We start from the raw sequence: 25,423 nt of genomic DNA on the forward strand, positions 1-25,423 counted from the left end.
TATTAGCTTCAGTGGAGTTGCACAGGTGTGATGAAGAACATAACTTGCCCTGCAGAATTTTTATGGTTTGTGATAATTGAGAAGAAAAGAGTCCAGGTTGATGCTTTGTTATATAAACCAACCTTTTGTAAACTGAATATTTTTTATAGGATCAATGAAATACAATGTCATAATTGAGTCACTATTTAGAGTATAATTGCACATCAAGTAGATGGAATAATAAATAACTTTTCATAATTGATTTGTGTTGTAGTATTTCCTCTTTGAAATTAAAGGGACCAATTAAGTTAATAAAAATCATTGCTGGTAGTTTGTAGATAATGCAAATTGGAAGGATAGTAAATGACAGGCCAGTTCTACAAAATCTGTATTGCTTGGTATACTGGGCTCCTTTGAGTAGCACACATTTGAATCCAGCCAAATGCAGGGTCATACGTCTGGGCACTAAGAACATAGGTCATGCTTATGTGATGGGGGTCTACATCCTACATAACAGTGACTGAAAAGAATTTGGGGTGGGTCTTTGTGTCTAACCCATTGAAAATGATCGCTCAATGTGAGGGTGTGGCTAAGACAGCTGGTGTATACTTGTAGGTGTTAGTGGGGGGAATTTTCAGAGTAGCAGCCGTGTTAGTCTGTATTCGCAAAAAGAAAAGGAATACTTGTGGCACCTTAGAGACTAACCAATTTATTTGAGCATAAGCTTTCCTGAGCTACAGCTCACTTCATCGGATGCATTCAGTGGAAAATACAGTGAGGAGATTTATATACACACAGAACATGAAAAAATGGGTGTTATCATACACACTGTAAGGAGAGTGATCACTTAAGATGAGCTATTACCAGCAGGAGAGCAGCGGAAGGGGGTGGGGGGAAGAATGTCAGTGAGAAGCGGAGACATGCTATTTCCTCTAGTTGACATTAGGGAGACTGTTACTGAAATGTAGTATCCGTTCCTAGTTTCCACATTTCAAAAAGGGTGCTGACAAAGTGAAAAAAGATACAATGATTTGAGATCCTGAAAACAAGCCTTAGAGCGAGACACTGTCTACTTACTTTTAGTCAAAAGAAGGTAAAAAGGTGACTTGATCAGTTTATAAGTACCTACATAAAGAGAAATTTTTACTGAACAAGGATATAACAAGGTTCAACTGCCGGCATCTGAAGCTAAATATATTCATACTAGACAGGGTAATTAATCATTGAAACAGCTTACCCAGGAATGAAATGGGCTATTAGCCAGAATGGGCAAGGATAGTGTGTCTAGCCTCTGTTTGGCAGAAGCTGGGAATGGGCAACGGGGGATGGATCACTTGATTATTACCTGTTCTGTTCATTCCCTCTAAAGCACCTGGCATTGGCCACTGTCGGAAGAGGATACTGGGCTAGATGGACCGTTGGTCTGACCCAGTATGGCCGTTCTTATGAGAAGGAGAATCTATCATGTGAAGAATTTAAATGAAAACTGAATGACTTTCTAAAATATATACTCTATCTTAACCAGAAGTCACAGGCTTGATGCAGGAATTACTGGCTGAAATTCTCTGGCCTGTGTTATGCAGGAAGTACTACTAGATCATCATAATGGTCCCCTGGCCTTAAAACTATAAATAGTTTTTGAAGTATTTAAAAAGTCACCTAAATTACCAATAAAATCTCTAGTTATTAAAGTTGAATTAAATTTTAGAATTCATTTTTTCACAAATGTTGATTTTCACTAGTAGCTAAAAGCCCGTGTTGTCACATGAGTGTAATGTATAAAGTTTTTTAAATCAAAAATGGTTGCAAATTTAAAAATTGGATGGTAACAGACAGCCAATCCCAGTTATGATTCAACCTGGTGATACTGTAAACAAAAATAGCTCTCAGCCATGCTTGTACCAGTTTCTGTTGCTTCAAAATGATTCCTGGAATCCTGTTTTATAGATTCTGTTTACTCTTGCATTTTTCTCTCAACATTGAAAATTGAACCATCATTGTTGCTTTTTTGTTTAACTAGATGATAGCCTATTTTTAGATTCTCTAGCAAACACTGTGGGCTAGTAACTAAAGATTTAATTCACATTAAAATGGAATTACTTTAGTCTTAATTTGTAAAAACTTTATTTAAAAAACTAGAAACCAAATTTAATCCGGGTGTCCTTTGCTTCTTGTACGTTACTTATCTAATAAGTTATTGTTTTTGGTTTATTTAGACTAGTGAAGTAAATCAGGGAGATGCATTGGAACACAACTTTAATGCTGTTTACAGTGCACTGCTGTTACCCATGAGCCACATTTTCCCTATTCAAGAATTTCCACAGGTAAGAAATGAAAACAAATCTTAGATTCTGTAAAAATGCAGTGTTTCTAGTAAACATTAAACATTGGTAAGATAATCTTCCTTTGGGTCTACGGTACTGAATCTTATGTATAAGATGTAAGCTGGCTCCATATCAGCTCACACCTGGCTATTCTTAAATCTTTCTCTGTCTCTTAGAAACTTTTAAACTAGTGTAAGTTATTAATTTTTCAGTTTTTCTGCTTACCTGGAAGTCTTTGAAATGAGCACCATGCTGTATATACAGTTTAAAAAGAGCTACGGGGGCATATGATAGAGGTCAATAGACTCATGAGTGGTATGGAGAAAATGAGTTAAGTGTAATTTACCCTTTCATGTAACACACGAACCATGGATTACCCAATGAAATTAATAGGCAGCAGGTTTAAAACAAACATAAGCAAGTACTTCACACGACACAATCAGCCTGTGGAACTTGTTGCCAGGGGATATTGTGAAGGCCAGAACTATAACTGGGTTCAGAAAAGAATTAAGTTAATGGAGGATAGATCCCTCAGTGGCTATTAGCCAGGATGGTCAATGATGCAACCCCATGCCCTGGGTATCTCTAACCCTCTGACTGCCAGAAGCTGGGACTGTATGGTGGGATGGATCACTTGATAATTGCCCTGCTCTGTTTATTCCGTTCAAAGCATCTGGCACTGGCCACTGTCGGAAGGTAGGATACTGGGCTACATCGTCCATTGGTCTGACTTAGTATGGGCATTTTTATGTTATGTTCTTAAAAATAAACTTGTGTTCTGTACTTCTAAGGTTAATGTCTTGGCATTTTATAGTCTTTTGATAGGGAAAAAAGAGCAAAACTTGTAACCACAGGATTTCTTATCTATATCAATCTATATTTAGATCTTAAAGCAATGCAGTTTTGTTAATTGAAATGTGAAAAGGCTTTTCCTATTAGAAGAATGTAGGTGAGGCTTCAGTTACTTGGTATAGTTCTATTGACAAATAAAGAAAGGAATATAAAAAGACAATCAATATTAGACTTGGTGGATACCTCACCACATCTCAAGAAGAAAATCAAATAGCTTGCCCACCTTGACTTCTGACATATAGAAAGAAGGAAAAATTGTGCAAACTACTATTTTGAATTGTAAATGTACAACTTCTGTTTTGGTTTTTAAAGCCCACTATGAAGTCCTTGTTGCGCACCTGGTCAGAGCTGTATAAAACATTTGCCCGCTGTGCTGCTTTAGTGGCAACAGCAGAAGAAAATTTGTGCTGCGAAGAACTTTGTGCCAAAATATCTGGACTAGAAGATGAAGCCCTAGTAGTAAGTATAAACCACAATATTAAATTAGACAAAACTCCTGCTGGTGCAGTCTGCACATGGAAAAACAGTCCCACTTTAACTTTTGTTTTGCGTTTACTCAATTAAATTTAAATTTAACCATCAATTTTTGTTATAAGCCCAGTCAAAGCTAAACATCAGGAGTTGGATTATAAAGGTATGTTTACACCAGTGTTGCCTCTAATTTTTTACATCCATTTGCGGAATGAATTTTATGTGCACCAAAATGGAGGTTATGTGGGGTGCACATAACAAAATTAATATGGTGGAGGTGGGGATGAGGGTTCAGAGTGTGAGAGGGGGCTCAGCACTGGGGTAGAGGGTTTGGGTGTGGGGGGGGAGGAGGGTTCTGGGGTGGGGCTGGGTTTGCAGTGTAGAAGGTGGCTCAGGGCTGGGGCAAAGGGTTGTTGTGTGTGGGGGGGGTGTGCAGGCTCTGGGGTGGTCCCAGGGATGAGGGGTTTGGGGTCCAGGCTGCCATGGGGTTGCGGTGGGGAGAGAGGACTCCCCCCAGCCTTCTCTCACCACAGCAGCGCAGGGCGGGTGGAGAGACATGTCTCCCCGGCCACGGTAACTCCGGCTGGGCTGTACCAAGGGAGGGGCTTCTTTCCCCCTGCTGTGGTAAGTCTGGGTCAAGTCCGTGCTTTGGCCGGTGGGGAGAGGCACCTCTCTCCCCTCTGCAGCCTTGACCCTGCTCAGGGCTTAATAGGCAGCTATGCAGCCCCGCAGCTTAGAGGGAACTTAGGTCTACACTGCAGGTGTGGTTGTAGCAAAGATAGGCATATGTGTGCTAGTTCTAATGGTACTGTAAATGTGGTACCAATACCCTTCAGCCCAGGTTAGCAGCTTCTTAAGCAGTGTAGATCTGATGATAAACTACAGCAAATAGTACACTACTGTCAGAATTATTTACACAAATCAAGTGAAAAATACATAATTCTTTTCCTACAGAAATTAGGAGTTGATTCAGAGACAGTTTGAAGTAAATGTACACATGAATAGGTTATAAAAATATTTTATAAAGCATTTATCAAAATATCAAGTCTTTAGCAAATTTCTAGTTTTTAATATAACCCAGCAACATTAGTTATACAGATAACAAGCATTTTGTTTTAACCCATTTACAGATCATGAATGGAATTTACATTGTCTAATAGGAGATGGCTTTGTCATGAAGTGAAAGCTCTGCTGACTAATATGGTGGTTAAATACACAATTCAGTAAACTTGAAATCATAAAATGAGGGCTGTTCCATCTGAACAGAAATAGAATTTTATAATCAATATGGGAAGTCCTCAGAGCTTGTCTACATGAACATTTAATTTGTAGCAAGCTGGGGTGTGAATCTAACTTGCACTAGCCTGCCGCAGACTAACTGTCCGTGTGGAACCTGCTGATGCGTATTAGTGGTTCATGTATACACTTTGATCTAGTCCTTTTTGAAACGTGGGCAAGCCCTAAATTAGTAAAGTAATGTGTCTGATTCATCCTTAGGCCTCCCATCCCACTGAACAGATGCATAGAACTTTATGCAAACTGAAAGCTGCACAGGAGATTTTGAGGCAATTTCGGTTGACTAAACCTGGACACTAATTATTAGCTATACAAATATTGTGTGATTATGCTCTCTATGTAAAATTGCAACTCAAGGACATTTTTGGATTTGGGCTTTAAGTACTGAAGTATAGTAACACTCTACTAAATCCACTGCGACTGACACTCCACATATTTAAATTTAATTTAAATTTAAATGAGGTTGACAACCTTAAACCTGAACTATCCAACTAATAATTTGTCAACTTGTAAAATAAGGTTAAGAAGATTAATCAGTTATCAGTTTCTCAGGTGGGTAGCCCTACCAACAAATAAGGCGTATAGCATTTGTTTTTGTTTGCAATCATGCTGGCTCTTCCTACTGTGTTTCAGCTGGTTCTCCTATTTATAAGAACAGATCAGACAGGCAAAATAGGGGGCTGGCAGTGTGTGTACATGTAAATACATACTAAGTTGTCATAAAATTTTAGACTTTGTAAATTTAACTGTATTTTGTTAACCACACTTAGTTCCTTTAAGAACAAATACAACAAAGGTCAAGCCTTAGAAATTGAGCGACACAATTGCATTGCTACAAGTTTGTCACTTGTTAAACTCCCTCTTGATACTACCACATCTGTTAATCCTAATATAGGAAACTTTGCGCCTGACTCTTATATTTTCAGTAATAGCTGTTGCACTCAGACTTATTTTAAATTGAAGTACTTCAAAGTATAAATTCTATGAAAGTTGGACAGTTTTGGCACAACTATTTAAACAAAATGTTGTAGTCTTTTTTTGCCCAAATAGTATGGGTTCAGGGAAATGTTCTCTCTTAAACTTAGTGTTTCTATTAACAATTGATTAATCATATGACCATTGAATTTACTTTATGGCGTTCCTTGTTATGAAGATCTTATTGCTGTGTTTACAATATTTTAACCAAAAATGTTTGCTCTTAGTGTGACAGTCCTTCAGCTAGCCATACATTGTAATATTGTAATATGTCCTTCAGCTAGCCATACATTGTAATATAAACATTTCATTAGGGGTCAATACCTCTAGACTTATAAAAAGAAAATGAATACTTGTGGCACCTTAGAGACTGACATTTATTTGAGCATAAGCTTTCATGAGCTACAGCTCACTTCATTGGATGTATGCAGTGGAAAATACAGTGGGGAGATTTTATATACACAGAGAACATGAAACAGTGGGTGTTACCATACACACTTTAACGAGAGTGATCAGGTAAGATGAGCTATTACCAGCAGGAGAGAAAAAAACCCTTTTGTAGTGATGATCAAGGTGGGCCATTTCCAGCAGTTGACAAGAACGTCTGAGGAACAGTAGTGGGGGGGAAATAAACATGGGGAAATAGTTTTACTTTGTGTAATGACCCATCCACTCCCAGTCTTTATTCAAGCCTAAGTTAATTGTATCCAGTTTGCAAATTAATTCCAATTCAGCAGTCTCTCATTGGAGTCTGTTTTTGAAGGTTTTTTTGTTGAAGAATTGCCACTTTTAGGTCTGTAATCGAGTGACCAGAGAGATTGAAGTGTTCTCCGACTGGTTTTTGAATGTTATAATTCTTGACATCTGATTTGTGTCCCCTGGACACCATCACGTTCCCCTGGACACCATCATGGGGCCTAATCACATCAGCCACGCTATCAGAGGCTCATTCACCTGCACATCTACCAATGTGATATATGCCATCATGTGCCAGCAGTGCCCCTCTGCCATGTACATTGGCCAAACTGGATAGTGTCTACGTAAAAGAATAAATGGACACAAATCAGATGTCAAAAATTATAACCTTCAAAAACCAGTTGGAGAACACTTCAATCTCTCTGGTCACTCGATTACAGACCTAAAAGTGGCAATTCTTCAACAAAAAAACCTTCAAAAACAGACTCCAACGAGAGACCGCTGAATTGGAATTAATTTGCAAACTGGACACCATTAACTTAGGCTTGAATAAAGACTGGGAGTAGATGTGTCATTACACAAAGTAAAACTATTTCCCCATGTTTATTGCCCCCACCCCAACTGTTCCTCACACGTTCTTGTCAACTGCTGGAAATGGCCCACCTTGATTATCACTACAAAAGGGTTTTTTTCTCTCCTGCTGGTAATAGCTCACCTTACCTGATCACTCCCATTACAATGTGTATGGTAACACCCATTGTTTCATGTTCTCTGTGTGTATAAAATCTCCCCACTGTATTTTCCACTGCATGCATCCAATGAAGTGAGCTGTAGCTCACAAAAGCTTGTGCTCAAATTTGTTAGTCTCTAAGGTGCCAGAAGTACTCCTTTCCTTTTTGCTGATACAGACTAACACGGCTACTACTCTGAAACCTCTAGACTTATAATCGCTTTTGATGTTCCTCTCTAAACTCCTTCCATTTGCAGGTATTTCTGGTAATGTGATGTCAGAGTTGAATGCAGTAGTACATGTGATAAAGTAGACAAATAGAGAAAAGAATATAAAAAGACTTGATAGGATTTTCAGCTTGTGTAAATCTGCTGCTTTGAATTCAGTGGAGTGATGCTGACTTAGACTAGCTGGTAACCTGGCCCTGATGATTTCCTCCTTACAGCTTAAAATTGCATTTGTCTCCTTGCCATGTATTATAGTTCTGAACACATATCCAGATTGTTACCCAGAATCACTACTAGGTTTCTTTTAAACACTGTTTTTCTCTACCCCCATGAATTTGGCTTTGCTAATGATTTTTGCTTTTCTCCCCCCTTAGAACCTGTCAATGGTGGATGGTCTCACCCATATTGTATCAGTTATGGTTGACTGCATCAACTTTACACCATATGGTACTAAATATCAGCCAAAAAATAGATGTAAGAAAAATTTCCAATAATTGGATTTGTTCTGTGATTTCAAAGATTAAATGATTGAAAACTAGGATTATTGCAAGTGATAAATTAGGTATTGTATATTCTTAACAGTCCACCTCTGAGGTATTTTTCTTTCTTAAGAGCGGAGTCCAAGATTTTCAAAAATAGGAAACTAAAATTTAGCTCCTAAATTCATACTTAGGCACTTAAGTCTGATTTTTCAGAAGTATTGAGTGTTTAGCGGCTCCACTGTAAGCTTCGTAAAAGCTCCTTGGGGCTCAGCACATGTGAAAATCAGGATATAGGTTGGTATATATTATGACAATAGCAAATTTTTTCCTGTTCAGTGGATTATTGAAAACATAAACTTTCTTTAAATTTGGAAAATTTAGTTATGGGTTCAGTGATAGTTTCATTTTTTAAAGTTTTAAGTCTATGAAGGCATTTTCTTTAGTAGCAGTCCAAAAACTCCTGCATTTCACATACTGCTTTGTTGAAACGTAGCCTAAAAAAGCAACACTTGATTATTACAATTTCCAGTTTTAGTTTAACTTATAATGTGCCTTGAAGAATTTATACATTAAGCAATTAACTTTAAAACATAAGTTACTGCACGTATGGTTAGTTTTCATAACACTTATCAGTGCTGCACTTGAAATGGGAGTTGCTTCATTTTATTAGCTTTGTGTCCCATATCGCTCACCGAAAGTCCGATGTTAGTGAAATAGTTTTCCACATTTCATTTGAGCTATTGATATATAAATACAGAAGGTGTTGGGCACACAGTGTTACTGGTTGTCCTTTTCCCCTGTAGCCATTAAAAGTAAAGTAAACACTAGAACATTTTAAAGATGGAATTTCAAATGGAAATTGAGTTAATTTTTTGCTGTAGCATCTGCCACCCTTGCACACACTGAGTAGTATCTTACATGCAACTATCTGGGAGGACTACTCAAGGAGCGGAGGTACTAGTTACAGCTGAAGAGAAATGATTTTCCCTTTGAAATAATGTGATGTAAACTTTTAATTAAAACTTTTTCAGTTTCATCCAGCTTTGAGTACTAGTCCACGTGACTAAATTTATCCGAATCTGGCCCTTCTGTTTTTTACACGTAGAATTTAAGAGTATGTAGGCTCAACCAGTATCAAAACTCCTGCATCAGTTCCAGGCCATAAGGGTGTGTGAATGGCAAATTGGAATCAAATCCACAGTGACTGCACTAAATTAGAATTTTTATTGGTTATAGTGGATTTGAATAACTGCGTATTTATATAGATGAGTTATTTTAGGAGTCCAAATATGCTATTTATTATTGCCCTGGACTGTTTCATTCTAATATTGTATCTGAGACAATATTGATTTGAATTTTATATAAAGCAGAAGGGAAAGTTTAAGGTCACTGTCGTTAACGGATTTATTTTTTTACCTTAGCCCCACAGACACCTACGGATTGGTCTAAGAGGAAAAAGGAACCTCTTGGAAAACTGGCCTCCCTCTTTAAACTTCTAGTGAAGTTGATAAACTCTTTCCATATGCTCAGTTCTAAAGATACGCAGTCAGAAACATTGATCTCGGTTGGTGCTTCAGTTATTGCTATTCTTCACAACATCATCAGCCACGTTTCTTTGCCTTCGATGATCAGAAGTATGTTTGCAACTCTGTCAAAACCACTTGCAATGTTTTATGAAAGAACAAAGTGAGTATTTCAGAAATTATGGGATGACTTCTTGATAAATATACATTGTAATATTGGTGAAACTGTGGTAATATTGGTGAAACATTTTCCTTAAACAGATTCCAGTAGGAATATACAATATCTTAAGTAACCCACTTTAAAACTGTATAGCAGAACGTATAAAGAAAAACAAAAATATGTCTTGCTTTTAATTTATTCAGTATACAGTTGCATGGGTTAAGAACTATTAAGATGTACTCGGAACAGTCCTTTCATAGATCGGCAGAAAATGGAAGGGTTTTGTCACAAGAATAAGGAAACCAAGTTTATAGTTGCATATGTTTTGAACTTAGGTAAAAGCCTAGAACGTTTAAGTTGTGGGAAATTTTATATAAAGGTTTTGAAATATTTGTGCAATGCTCTGCATTCCATTGTATTTTCCAAAGACTTGACTTTAAAAATGGTTATTTTTGGAGGTGAAAACTATTAATCTGTTTAATTTTCACCATGCAAAGTGGTTACAGTTAAGCCTATTGGATACCGTATTAAATTCTCTCCGGGTGCTGCTATAGCTATCTCTCTGATAAATCTGAAAATCTCTCTGAAGTTAGTTAAGGAAGTTTGCTTGCAGAGTCAGTGTAGCTCAGACCAAGAGGAGCAGAAGAAAGGTAGCAGAAATTACTCTATTAGAAAACAATTAGTTATGTATCTGTAAACTACTCTGTCGGGATTATTAGAACTAATTTTTAATTGTCATGCTCATTAGCTTAAAAAGTTTTTGTTTATGGCCATTATGGGGGAATCAAGAAGGGTTGTAAATTATTAAATGGAGCTATTAAAATAATATGCAACTTCATATGTTGGTGTGAGACCTTGAAGATGACTGTTGCATCTTTTCTAGCATCATATATCAACATTATTGGAAATCTTTGCTGAGAACAGAAAGGATTAAGAAGTATTTCATTAACACTTCATCCATTCTATGTTCTTTCTTTCATAGGCTTGCTGATGTATCTAGAGTGTACAGTAGTCTCAGCAACAAGGTAAATTTTAGCAGAAAAAGTCTGTGAAAGAACAAATACTGTATGGCATTTAAATCCTGACAATTTTGTGCTCTAAAAACAAAATTGTATTTGTATTAAGGCAAGCTAGTAAGCATTTCGCTTAAAGGTGTACTATGAACTTGAACTGAAAACTGGCTAGGGTAAAGTACAAATCTGTGTTGAATTAAATATTATGGGCTCCTTCATATGTAGAGGTTTAGTATTTCTGTGGAACTGAGTCCAGACCTATTCTTATGCCATATTTTTGTCATATCCACATAAACTGCCACTATATAAATCTTGTTTATTTCACTATTTAAATTTTTAGAATATGTAATTGATTCAAAAATTATTTACACATTTCTCTTTTTTTCCAGTTAGAAAAGCTTTTGGGAGAGATCATTGTATGTTTACAATCCCACTATACTGGATTTTATGATAGCGACCTATTAGAGCAGCTCTCTCCATTGCTGTGCATAATCTTTCTGCATAAAAGTAAACAAATACGCAACCAAAGTGCTCAGTTCTGGAATGCAACATTTGCTAAAGCTACAGTGTTAACGTACCCTGAAGAATTAAAGTAAGATGCTCTCTTGTATATTTGATTTTGCTACATCATCAAAGTATTTATAAATCAAGCCAAGATAACATAAGCTTTTTTAATTTGTGATGGGATATAAACATGAAAAATCATAACTTCCTATAAATAAGATGTTAAGTAGGGAAAACTGTTCCTAAACTCAGGATTTAACCTTGGTCAAGTACATAGTGATAAAAAATAATCAAACCACTAATTGTGTTTAAGTCCATGAAAGTATCCCTAGTATAGGAGTGAAATTGTATGGAATGAGAATTTAAATGTGAAGTTTTATTTTAGGAATTTTGGAAGGGAAGGAAAAGATGTTCCTGAGTTATCGGGATAGTTTGGAAGTCCTCACAAATGAGTTCTTTGCTTGTAGAAAGCTTCAGATCTAAAAGATACTTTTTCTTGAACAAGTATCTGTAAATGTACAGAATCCATGAGCTTCATTCTGCTTCAGTGTATGTGTGCTGCTTATAAGTAGTAGTGAACTTAATGATCTTATGCACTTTTTCCATAAATCTTAATTTTTTTTCCTTAAACAGATCCATATTAAGCCAAGCCAAAAAGAAAATTCTGCTTTTACTACCTGGCTTTGAAAGTGTTGAGTTAGTGGAAGAATCCAGTGGTCCATTTTCTGATGCTGTAAGTATCTATTATGTTACTTCTTATGAGTGGTTTACTCTCTACAATTCTGGAATTGTGCTGGAGATAGTAACAATGTCCTATGGAGTTACAGTAATCAAGATTTTACTTTAATGATTTGAGGTTGATTAGTGTTCGAGGTAATAACCATATCCTGAATTAGAGGCTGAAGGGCCTAGGCTGAGATGGCATTTGGTAGATAATAACTAGGTTTTTACCTGAACTATTGGCCTGTTCTTATGCAGCATATTTGCAAAAATCTTTACATTTTAGAGGAAACTACAGGGGAAGGTAAATAAACATATTTTTTGAAGTCATGAGTGAAATCGAATCTTATGCAAAGTTTCATTAAGTTATCTACTTTATTTATTTACACTAAACACCATTTTTATTTCTCTTTAAACAGACAGAAAATTCCCAGTGGGATGCAAAGATCAGTGGAATAGAAGTAAAATCAGGTGGAAAAAGGGATTCCTTGCTGGCACAGGCCAATGGTCTGAAAGACAAGACTACCACTGCTCATGTAACAACAGCAAAGGTAAGATGCATGCAGATGGATGTAATAAAATTAAACATTACTTTATGCTGACTTTCTTCCACAAGAGACTATTGGGTATGCTGGTTTTGTATCTCAAGTCCACCAGTCTGAAGCAAGCCAGCCTAATAGCACTTAGCTGTTACTTTTTCCCTATTCAGATTTTCTAGTATTTTTGAAGTTTTCTTTTTTGTTATTGCTATGGAAACTTAAGGCAAGGTAGGTTTTTAAGGAGTGAAAGTTTAATCAACAGAGGCTCCGTAAGGAATAGGGAGAGCAGCCAGCAGGATGCTGAACATTAAGATCTGATTAGTTTTTTTGGCTGTGTATCATGGCAAAGTATTCTGTGTGTGTGTGTATAATCCTGGTGTAGGTGCACATGCACCTCATGCATCTGAGATTGGATTGCTTTGACTAGCCCTGTCCATCAGGGTAATGCATGTACCTTGTGCCTCCTTGTGCTCCTGTGAGGTTATGAATGGTGGCGCAGCCAGGACCTTCCCCAGTTCCCTCTTACTGCCTGGGAAGCAGGATGGAACCTGGTAAGTGTCCAGCCCACTACTTTGACCTTCAGGCTCATCTTTTAGACTAGTTTTGTGAAGAAATTCTTCTTTGCCCTCCTTATCTTCATTAATACTTTAATGTGGACAGTCCTAAAAAACTACCCCAGAAAGATACCCCCATGCAGCTGGCTGAGGGTGAGGTGCCTCATGCCAAGCCCCAGGAGCAGACTCTAAGCCTTGAGGATATAAGCACTAACTGATTTTCAGTGGGCTTACTCTCCTGTTTAACGGACAGAGCGGATGCCGTTTCTGTCTGGGGGAGAGGCACCTCCACTTAAGTATTCAGTGTGCAAATCCTTCTCATTGATGATTTGCAAGGTGAGGGCAGTGTGGCTGAGGCCACACACACGCTTGCGCTCTCTCAATACACATTATTTCAGACCTTGAGGAGATCTCCAAAAAATCTAACGGGTCGTCCTCAGTCAGTGCTTCTCTGAGCAGACACGCCATCTGAGGACCCAGCAGCAAAAGAAGGCAGGGAAGAAAACCTCTTTGAAATAGAAACTGGTTACATTGGTGCTTATCACCAAAGCCTTCAGTATTAGCCGATGCTACTCCCAACACCGGTGCCAGCAGCTGCTTTGACACCAGTACTGGCAGACTTGGCACTTGCCTCTCTCGTACTGACAACATCATCATTGGCATCCGCACCACAATACAGTGGCGAGGCCAAAGGAGGGGTGAGTGGAGACCAGACACATACATTTCTCCATAGAGAAAAGAGACATCAGACTTCCAAGAAGAGGGGCCTAGTCCTCCTCCAAGGAAGTGGCCCTAAGTAAGCTGGCACTGTCAGTATCTGCACTGACAAAGGCATATGTGCCAACTGCTGCACCTATTATAGGACCAAAGTACATCTTAGAGAGCTGTTGAGATTCCCTCCAGGGAACATTGTTGGTACTGGTGTGGCAGCAATTGCCAGAATGGGGACATGACACTACACTACAGCATTGCAATTCAAAGTTCATCTTTATTGCCAGATTACTTCTTCATCTCAGCAACAAACAGTGATGCTCTGTTACCTTATGAGAGTGACCCTAGAGCTGGTACTCTCTCTGAGCACTGCTTCAAAAAAGACATGAGTGGCACTGGGCCAACCTGCTGCAACCAGGTCAGTACCCATCCTGTCTGTACTGAGGATCATCATTTCAGGTGTCCAGCCACAGGTCCGGGAAGAGGAGATCAGGCTCTTTGGCAGCATCATTACCTTGGCCACCAACACTGGAGCCAGTTGTCAGCGCCCAAGAATTGGGAGCAATGGAGAAACAGCAGCATCCCCAGTCTTCACCAAAGGAGTTATAGTCACCTGATGAAGTGGTCACACTAGCCCTTACCCCAGTGGTCAACTTTAAAGCATTTCATGATGCTCATATCACAGACCTGGATATCAAAACAATGGCCATACAAGAGAAGTAACACAAACTTAGACATCTTAACCCCATCAGCCCTGGGAAAAATTGCTATTCCCATAAAGGAGGGCACATGGGAGCTAGCAAAGTGCTCTGACACACTCTGGCCACCATCCTACCTGTGTCTAAAGAGGTGGAGAAGCTCTTTCAGGTGCCGCCGGAAAACTTAGAAGCCTTTTAATCCCAGCAGATCCAGGGCCACTGTTGGTAGTTGAAGTGGAGGAGCGAGTTGAAATTGACAAAGGCATGCCCGAGGATAACTCACAAAAAAATAGCTCTGTTTGGGCTCAAAGCCTACTCATCGCCTCACTGCAGTTCTGTGTGGCAAGCTACCAGGCATGGTTCATCAGATGTAATTTCCTGATATGGGAGAGTGTGACCCTCTTCCTGGCAAAAATGCCACAGGACACTAAGGAGGAATTAGAGGAGATTATACGGGAAGACTAAACAGCTGCCAGAGCAGCCTTGCAGGTAGTCATGGACTCCTCCGACATGGCCGTGGCTGTCCTGGCAGTTAGCATCCAGAATACTGAGGGAGGTTCAGGGTCATGAGACACCTTCCATTCAAGAGATTAGAGCTCTTCATCAAAAGAACAATGAAGGACACCTTGAAGGACTCGAGGGCCACTGTGAGGTCACTGAGGATTTGTACACAAACCCCCTACAGGAAACTCTGCAAATACCAATCTCAAAAGAAACAGCTGGTTCACCCATACTTTCAGATAAGACAGCCAGTTTACCCATTATGGAAAGGATCATGATACTCAAGTGGACACACACAGTATCAAAGTTTCTCAAGAGGCTTTTATACTCTTACCTGCTAGTCAGAGAACCTACTTCAACCTGGCACTTCAATATAATCTTCCTGAGGCTCGTGGATCCTCTATTTTGAGCCTCTCTCAGAATGCTCTCTTCACCACCTCATTCTGAAGTAAACCTTAGTGGTTATCACTTCAACCAGGAGGAGTGAGTGAGCTTCAAGCACTTATGGCTGAACCCCACTTCATGACATTTGATTGGGACGAGACAGTTCTGAGGCTTCACCTGAAGATAATTCATAAAGTGGTCTCAGATTTTGTTCTAAACCAGTCAGTCAGCCTCAAAACCTCATTCTATGTAAAAGAAAAGAAACCACACACCCTAGACATATCCAGGACTCTGCTTTATGGAAAAGAACAAACCATTCATACTGAAATACCATCTGTTTATAGCTGTAGCCAGATGTTCTAAAGGTCAGGCCATCCCTTCACGGAGAGTGTCAAAATGGATGATAAAATGTATTTCACTGTGTTACTACCTGGTTGATGTACCTCTCCCACTGAACATCCAAGCTCACTCTACCACATCACAAACTGAATCCTCCTCCTGCTTCAGGAATATGCCAATATTAAATCTGTAAATTAGCAACATGGAGTAACCCACTGACCTTTGTCAAACACTATGCCGTGCGCATAGCTGACAGGTCAGATGAAAAGTTGGAGAGAACAATATTAAAATCTCTGTTCAACTGGTGCAGCTGGAGCTCCTAATTCCCACCATTCTGAGGGCATATTGCATGCCAGCCATCTGCACTATAATCCATACTGACACATGCTCCAAAAAAAAAAAAAGAATGGTTACTTATAGAATCATAGAATATCAGGTTTAGAAGGGACCTCAAGAGGTCATCTAGTCCAACCCCCTGCTCAAAGCAGGACCAATCCCCAACTAAATCATCCCAGCCAGGGCTTTGTCAAGCCTGACCTTAAAAATATCTAAGGAAGGAGATTCTACCACCTCCCTAGGTAACGCATTCCAGTGTTTCACCACCCTCCTAGTGAAAAAGTTTTTCCTAATATCCAACCTAAACCTCCCCCACTGCAACTTGAGACCATTACTCCTTGTTCTGTCATCAGCTACCACTGAGAACAGTCTAGATCCATCCTCTTTGGAACCCCCCTTTCAGGTAGTTGAAAGCAGCTATCAAATCCCCCCTCATTCTTCTCTTCCGCAGACTAAACAATCCCAGTTCCCTCAGCCTCTCCTCATAAGTTGTGTTCCAGTCCCCTAATCATTTTTGTTGCCCTCCGCTGGACTCTTTCCAATTTTTCCACATCCTTCTTGTAGTGTGGAGCCCAAAACTGGACACAGTACTCCAGATGAGTCCTCACCAGTGTCGAATAGAGGGGAACAATCACGTCCCTCGATCCGCTGGCAATGCCCCTACATATACATCCCAAAATGCCATTGGCCTTCTTGGAAACAAGGGCATGCTGTTGACTCATATCCAGCTTCTTGTCCACTGTAACCCCTAGGTCCTTTTCTGCCGAACTGCTGCCGAGCCATTCGGTCCCTAGTCTGTAACGGTGCATGGGATTCTTCCATCCTAAGTGCAGGACTCTGCACTTGTCCTTGTTGAACCTCATCAGATTTCTTTTGGGCCAATCGTCTAATTTGTCTAGGGCCTTCTGTATCCTATCCCTACCCTCCAGCGTATCTACCTCTCCTCTCGGTTTAGTATCATCTGCAAACTTGCTGAGGGTGCAATCTACACCATTCTCCAGATCATTTATGAAAATACTGAACAAAACTGGCCCGAGGACCGACCCTTGGGGCACTCCACTTGATACCGGCTGCCAACTAGACATGGAGCCATTGATCACTACCCGTTGAGCCCGACAATCTAGCCAACTTTCTGTCCACCTTATAGTCCGTTCATCCAGCCCATACTTCTTTAACTTGCTCGCAAGAATACTATGGGAGACCATGTCAAAAGCTTTGCTAAAGTCAAGGAACAACACGTTCACCGCTTTCCCCTCATCCACAGAGCCAGTTATCTCGTCATAGAAGGCAATTAGATTAGTCAGGCATGAGTTACCCTTGGTGAATCCATGCTGACTGTTCCTGATCACTTTCCTCTCCTCTAAGTGCTTCAGAATTGATTCCTTGAGGACCTGCTCCATGATTTTTCCAGGGACTGAGGTCAGGCTGACTGGCCTGTAGTTCCCAGGATCCTCCTTCTTCCCTTTTTTAAAGATGGGCACTACATTTGCCTTTTTCCAGTCATCCAGGGCTTCCCCCAATCGCCATGAGTTACTTTACAGTAACTGTGCTGCTTCAGGATGCCATGCATGTAGATCCCATGACCTAGTCTCCATCCTTTCCTTTTAGAGTAGTTAGCTAATATGGGCTTTTAATTGTAAGGGACTTGGAAGAGGGTCATGACCACTCCATTTTTTTGTACCCTCACATGGTAGCATGAAGAGGCATAGGGTACATACATGTCCCCAACACAGCTATTTACAAAAAAACCCCTCATCTCTCATGCGTGAGGTGCACATGTGATTACAGAAGGATCAGTACTGAATGCAACATCTCTAAGAACCACAGTTGCTATAGGTTAGTATTTGTTCTGTTTTGGGATGGTGTACCTGGGGTACAGAAGTATCATTAATAGTATTTCCTTTATCTTGTTTTTAAACCAATTTTTTCCTTTCCATAGCTGAAACTAGAATTTTCATCTTCAAAGACAAAACCAAGCGAGATACTTCTGGAAGAGGAGAAATCTGTTGATTTTGTGGTTATTCCTTTGGAAACAAAAGCAAGACTATTGACAGAACACCAAAAAGAAGTTCTTAGGACAAAGAGGTTTGTAATCCGTAGCACTGACAAGAGTGATTGTATTATGAAATGATCAGGACAAACTTTAAATTTAATTTGTTTACTGTACTCCATCTCAGTCTTGAATAGGATATTAATTATGCATCTTGTGCTATTACATACGGGCTCCAGAGCTTGAAGCTAACATAAAAAGATCTTTTGGCTAAAGACATCAGAATTGTTTGGGAGAAACAGTATCTTAAAGGGACAAAACCAATCTCTGATTTATACTTCATTCACTGATAGTGTTTTAGGTCCAGAACTAACCATAATTGTCTAGTTTCACCTGCATGACACATGCTGTAGAACTTCACCCAATGATTCATGTTCGCTTTTAGGCTAACACTAGTAATATGGCATTTTTCAGTAATTGAAATAAGGAAAGTCTTTAGCTGGCAGTATGATCTGAAGACAGGTATCAAAAGATCAAAAAAAACTTTATACCCATATGTAAACAGCAGTTCCTTCATAGCAAGCACTGATTGCTGAAACACACTTTCACTGCAAGAGGTCTCTCATTCCACATCACAGAATGATTTAGAAGTGTAAATAATCTTGTGAGGACTTGGCAGTTCAGTCTTTGTAGGGTTTCCTTGATGAGCATTTTCAGTGTTGGAACTGTGTGTTAAAATTACATGTTGTTTCTCACTAGAAGTTCTAAGAGAAAGCTACACCTAACTGAAATGATATTTTTGGTTCCAGAATTGATATTCCTGCTATGTACAATAATCTGGATGCATCCCAAGACACTGCCTTATTTTCTCAGTATTCTCAGAGCCAGGAAGATTCTTTGTAAGTATGATATACCAACTGGGCTTGTGCTGATAAGATATTTTCTAAGTTCTGTTGCAACAGCTCTAATTTGGGTGATCTTGTTTTTAGATTAAAAACATCTTTAATAGAAGAGCCGAAAGAAGATCTTGAAAAGAAACCTCAGGTATTTTCACCATGTTTTATAGTATTGGAGATGCTAGAATTACAACTACCTTAATGATGCTTTATAATAGGCTTGGAAGGATTAGATTTTTATCAGTAATTATTGGTGGTATTTGATTTCAGTGTACACACACTAGCCAACAAAAATATTTCCATTGATAATCAACATTTATAAATAGACAAGGTAGAAAGATGCTGCTTGAGAACTTATTAGAATTTAAGGATATTTACTTCGTATATTTTGGCATGTGATTATGACAGTTTGCATTTTAACAGTTATAAAACTCTAATTTTTTGAATGTGTCTACTTTCATTAAATAGTTGTCTGATCTCCCCCATAATTTTTCCCAACTGTAAAAAGTTAAGAATAAACATTGATATGCATTGAAATTATCTTTAAAAAAATAAATTCTGTCACGCTTATTTATAATCTGTTTGAGGAATAATTCTACTATGGAGTGAACTTCTCTGATCACAGACCAAAATTGATATGTGGTGGAGAGGGTAAGCTTGATACATCTAAAACAAAGAGCACCTCTAAATTTCTTATATTATAGGACTAGAGTTTCCATTTTATAGAATATCTGGTAAGGCTGTCTTATGTGGGTCCAAATAAAAACTAAAGGAGAAAGACGTGCTAGTAAGTTCAGAGTTTTGAGAACATTTGCTAATCTTGTTTGTTCTTGCAATGTAATTTAATTTAGATTTTCTTTTTTATTCAGTTTCCTCAATGTCTTAGATTAACTTCAGCCAAAGAAATCATATGATTGTGTAAAGCATACTGATAGTCTTATGCCTAGTCGGTTTTTTTTGAAATTGCCTTTATTGATTCAAATTACCTCATTTGAGATGAATTCCAAATACAACAGAGAACCATAACATGTTTGCTTGTGACTTACAGTAGAAAGTCCTCAGGTTTGGCATGATAGGAAAAGAACATATGCAAGAATGTATACACTGTTGACTATTTGAACATAATCATACTAAACTTGTGAGTCTCTGCCTGATTAACTAAACTCAGTCATATAATTACATGATTCAGCAGTTAGGTATTCAGGTAACTATAAGTTTCAGAGTAACAGCCGTGTTAGTCTGTATTCGCAAAAAGAAAAGGAGTCCTTGTGGCACCTTAGAGACTAACCAATTTATTTGAGCATGAGCTTTCGTGAGCTACAGCTCACTTCATCAGATGCATACCATGGAAACTGCAGCAGACTTTATATATACACAGAGAATATGAAACAATACCTCCTCCCACCCCACTGTCCTGCTGGTAATAGCTTATCTAAAGTGAGCATCAGGTTAGGCCATTTCCAGCACAAATTCAGGTTTTCTCACCCTCCACCCCCCCACACAAATTCACTCTCCTGCTGGTGATAGCCCATCCAAAGTGACAACATCACCAGCAGGAGAGTGAATTTGTGTGGGGGGGTGGAGGGTGAGAAAACCTGAATTTGTGCTGGAAATGGCCTAACCTGATGCTCACTTTAGATAAGCTATTACCAGCAGGACAGTGGGGTGGGAGGAGGTATTGTTTCATATTCTCTGTGTATATATAAAGTCTGCTGCAGTTTCCACGGTATGCATCTGATGAAGTGAGCTGTAGCTCACGAAAGCTCATGCTCAAATAAATTGGTTAGTCTCTAAGGTGCCACAAGGACTCCTTTTCTTTTTTCAGGTAACTATAAGTACTCCTTTTCTTTTTGCGAATACAGACTAACATGGCTGTTACTCTGAAACCTATAAGTAGTGTTATCCCTGTAACTACCAGATACAGCAAGAAGAGTCTCTAAAACTATCACCTGTATACACTAATAGACAAATCAGAAAATTGATACAAGGCGCTTTCAGTAACTTACTAAAAATATTATAGAATTGTTCTGAGAAATTCTTCAGTGCTTGAATTTCAATTAGTCCCACAGTTGAAACTGATCGCCATATTTGGGGTCAGGAAGGAATTTTCCTCCAGGGCAGATTGCCTTCCTGGAGGTTTTTTGCCTTCCTCTGTAGCATGGGGCATGGGTCACTTGCTGGAGGATTCTCTGCTCCTTGAAGTCTTTAAACCACGATTTGAGGACTTCAGTAGCTCAGACATAGGTGAGAGGTTTTTCCACAGGAGTGGGTGGGTGAGATTCTATGGCCTGCTTTGTGGAGGGGGTCGGACTAGATGATCATAATGGTCCCTTCTGACCTTAGTATCTATTAATCTATGAACTTCTTTCACATGCCCATTTTATTTTTTCCAAGAATTTATTTTCAATGACTTCCATATCACACTGTCCTTCACTGGTTATTTTAAAATGTAAGTTTTTTGTCATCTGCTTGTGAGTTTGGACCTGAAACTTCATTAGGATACAAAAAATCTTGGAAACTATCTAGCCTTTTAGACATCATTTAGTCTGCATAGTTTTTCAAAGTACTTTTTAGGTAGTAAGGTAATTCTTGAAGCTAACTTTTTCCACTTATGACTGTAGTTTTTATAATAAATTATGTAATCCCCAAGAAAGATCCTCTCTTAGGCTTTTTTAGCCGTATAAACTTTGACTCTGGATGGAGTTGTACAGGCTGAACAGGACACACAGTTAACACTGAACGTTTAAATGGGTGTAGAATTCAGGACACATGAAAATTGATGTAATATAGCATGTGTTCAGATTATGCACACCTGTTACTCCTTTTCCTGCTCCTTACTTAACTCTTTAAGGCCAGTGTTCTGTCTCTTTAGGACTCATTTGAAAGCATTACTTAGTCAGACTCCATGGCAGTTGTATTGTATCCAGAATCCTAAATGTAGATGTTAGTAACAACTCCTAATTGCCTTCAGAAAGTACTGTACATTAATATAAATATTTTCTAATCATACTGTAAAGAAAAACAATATATGAAGTACTAGTTAATAACTTTGAAATAAAACCCAGTAGATAGTAAGTTTACTGCTGTTCTTTGTCTACAGACTTTCACAAGGTCTTTCTACTGCTCCCCTTTCTTTGGGCTAAACAAATAAAATAAATATTGCCATAAAGCATGTCAGTTACACTGGAACAGTTACACAGTTGAACTGTGGCTAACAAAGGAAAATTCATAGTGTTTTGAGTGGGTGGATGGTTTCAAAATCATTGTCATTATTTAGGCAGAGCAGTCTTTTTTTACTTTATTTCAAGTCCAAATGGGATTGCATTTTTTTGTAGGTTTATGGTGAAAGTAGCAAAATTACAATGTCACTTAATTTGTCCTTGCAGGATGAGAGGACAAAGAGCAATGTGCACAATAGTACACATGAAATCACTGGGAACTGCAGATCAAGTGAACCTCTTGAGAATTCTGTGAATATTGAAGACAAATCCATCATTCATGTTCCAGAAAGTTCAGATTTAAATTGTGAGGAGGATTTAAAAAAAAGTATAACTGACATGGTTGCAAAGGAGTCTTTAGTAGGAGAGGATTCAAAAAAACATGCAACTGAAACAGTTGCAAAGGAGCCTTCAGTTGGAAATGAAAACACTTCAAATGTCAGCAGCAGTTCATCTTCTAGTGATGTTATTTCTGGAACACCGCAACCTGCCAGCCGAAGACAGTCCTTTATTACTTTGGAAAAGTTTGATAGTTCAGAGAACAGACCCTTTAGCCCTTCTGCATTGAATAGACTATCAGGAGCATCTGGGACTGTTGCTGTTCTAGATAAACAGGAAAGCATAGGTGCACCAAAGACTCCCTCCAAAATAGAAAAACCTAAAGAGGAGAATAAAAGTTCTTCAAAATCTGAATTCGAAGGAACAGTTACTGGGTTAAAAAGGTTGAGTCGCAGGCAAATTAAAACACAGCATGGAGAAATTAGGCAATCCGAGTTGTTAACAGATTTAGAACTGGAGAAAAGTATACAGGAGTCTGTTGTTGCCACCCACTTGGAAAATAAATCTGGCACACCTAGTCAAACGGAAGAGACAAAATGCATTCTAGATACTCAAACACAGGCTCCCAATTCTACAGTGATAGAGAGTACAACAATAGAGCATAAACAAATTGTGGATGGTGTAGAAGAGGAAGAAAAATGTAAAGGATCCAATTTGGATTCCAAAGAAAATACACCTCCAGTGGTTGCTATATCAATTGATCAGATATCTAATGATGACAATCAAGTTCCACAGATGTCTCCTAATCAGAAAACACTAAGACGTTCTTCAAGACGACGGTCAGAAATTGCAGAAAATACAACAGACAGTCAAGATAAAGAAAACAGTCACCAAAAAAAGGACAAACGTAAAGATGATGAAAAGTCTTTCCAGAAGAGGGTGCCACAAATTAAAGAGGATGCATCCCAAAAGCAGAAATCTGTTTCTGAAAAAGCTGTAGATGCAAAAGAAAATGCAAATAAAAAAGAGTGCAACTTTCATGAGAAGACTGCTGCAGAAGACATTGGCCCAAAGGAATCACACACTTCAAGGAGTCTTCAAGAGGAAATGAACAAAAATGCCAAGAAATCTGAAAGTGATAACTTGAAATCTGAAATAGATGATGTTCAAGATTCTAGTTCGGATATAACAAGCCAGAAAAAGACAAGGGGGCGTACCCGGTATCAAACAAGAAGAGCTTCACAAGGATTGCTTTCTAGTATAGAAAATTCTGAGTCTGATAGCTCTGAGACAAGAGAAGAAAGTACCAAAAGGAAAAGATCTGGAAAATGGAAAAATAAAAGCGATCCTCTTCAAAGCAAAGTGAAAGAAGAAAAAGAGAGCCAAAATCAGGAGCTGTCTTCACAAGAAATAGTAACTGAAATTAAGAATCTGTCTGAAGTAAAAAATAAAGGTGAAACAAGTTCTGAAGTCGACAAAGATACTGTATTGATATCTCAGGCATGTGATGTGAAAAACAAAAAAATGTATACAGATATTAACGAATCTACAGGAATTATAGAAGTGGCAAAGACTTCAGTTGGTGGGCAGAACACAAATGTAGAACAAAATAAAACCAACATATTGGGAGAACCCTTCATGAACCCATGCATATCTGAACCAGTTTTGAAAACAAAACAGGCAAATAAATCACTTGATAAGCAAAGAAGTGTAGAAGGCTGTAGTGCAATCATTCTATCTGAATTTGCAGCAGTAGCTACTACTTCAGACTCTGTTCTTTCCTCTGAAAAACCTCTGCAGATACTTGAGTGCCAGCACAAAAGAAGCAAGAGGATGAGAAGATCAAAGAGCTACAATTGCTGTGGTGAAAACTCTCAACAGCAAGAAAAGTCATTCACTGAATTAAAAAATGTAGATAACCATGCACAAAGTGAGCATAAAAACACATGTATTCAGATAAGTATGACTGCATTAGAAACTTCTAATGATTCTCATTTTGAAGAAAGGCTGTCTGTGGAGCCTTGTGCAATGAGTACACCATTGCTTCCCATTAAGAAATCTAGTTTCGTTAAGGATTCAGAAAGAGGAATAAAATCTGAGAATGATTTGGAAGAAAATGCTATTCCAGTGGAGGAAGATCTAGAGAAACCATCATATATCAAAAGTAAAACTTGTGACCCTGTCATTGAGGAGCAAGAGCCAGAGCCCACCAATCTAGTTGACAGTATTGAACAGTGTTTGACTGACTGTGTTTCGAAAGAGTCCATAGAAAGTTGTCTTCCTTTGGAGAATGGCACAGAGCCAGAAGCTACAGAAAAGGAGGAAATGAGTCAAAATGAGCAAATGGAGGAGATATCTGACGCAGAAACTGTTAACAAACCTGACCAAACAAAGATAAATGAGCCAAAACATGATCAGAATGAAGCAGAAAAGACTAAGAACACTCCTATAAAAGCATACATCCCTCAAGATAGTGAGATGAAGGAGGAAGGTTTAATATTCACTGAAACTGCAGTGGCAGCTACAGTGCCTGAAAATGTAGCCTCAGACCAGGAGGGTGCAGAAGAAAGTGACAATGTGGATTCTCCTCAGAAACTGAAGGAGCTTGATTCTGTAGCTTTGGTTAAGGTTAATGAAAGCCCCAATGAAGTGCAGACACGCTGCATTTGGTCTCCTTCTGCTTCTCCATCCACCAGTATTTTAAAGAGGGGGGTAAAAAGACATCAAGAGGATGATTCCCCATCACCTGCTAACAAGGTATTGTGATGTAATTCAGTCTTCAGTACTACTGAGCACTTGTAAGTATACATAGTGTACTGAGTATCCTGGTTATCATATATGCCATTACCACATGATCTTGTAGAAGTGCTAATGATGACCTGCAAAGATTTTATTTTTTTTATTAGGCTGTGCCCCTTTTTCTCATGTGTAAGTGCTGACAGGTTTTATCTTAAAAATTATTTTTCTGCATGTTTTTACCTTGGAAATATCAATTGTCCACTCCTTACCTTCTTTGGTTTTGCTGG

General features: G+C 38.7%; 1 protein-coding gene across 3 annotated transcripts in view; it reads left to right on the forward strand.

Moving 5' to 3' along the window:
• The window catches only part of RIF1 (replication timing regulatory factor 1), a 58,961-nt gene that overhangs the window by 27,008 nt on the left and 6,530 nt on the right, over window positions 1-25,423 (forward strand). For all 3 annotated transcript variants that reach the window (XM_077830405.1, XM_077830406.1, XM_077830407.1), the window contains 12 exons: window positions 2,196-2,303; window positions 3,468-3,614; window positions 7,925-8,024; window positions 9,454-9,718; window positions 10,698-10,740; window positions 11,118-11,320; window positions 11,866-11,965; window positions 12,372-12,503; window positions 17,954-18,099; window positions 18,814-18,903; window positions 18,994-19,048; window positions 22,287-25,154. In XM_077830405.1, coding sequence (XP_077686531.1) covers window positions 2,196-2,303; window positions 3,468-3,614; window positions 7,925-8,024; window positions 9,454-9,718; window positions 10,698-10,740; window positions 11,118-11,320; window positions 11,866-11,965; window positions 12,372-12,503; window positions 17,954-18,099; window positions 18,814-18,903; window positions 18,994-19,048; window positions 22,287-25,154 — 4,257 coding nt within the window. The remainder of the gene's footprint in view (window positions 1-2,195; window positions 2,304-3,467; window positions 3,615-7,924; window positions 8,025-9,453; window positions 9,719-10,697; window positions 10,741-11,117; window positions 11,321-11,865; window positions 11,966-12,371; window positions 12,504-17,953; window positions 18,100-18,813; window positions 18,904-18,993; window positions 19,049-22,286; window positions 25,155-25,423) is intronic.

This window comes from Eretmochelys imbricata, chromosome 11 (assembly GCF_965152235.1).
Source record: "Eretmochelys imbricata isolate rEreImb1 chromosome 11, rEreImb1.hap1, whole genome shotgun sequence".
NCBI lineage: Eukaryota > Metazoa > Chordata > Testudines > Cheloniidae > Eretmochelys > Eretmochelys imbricata.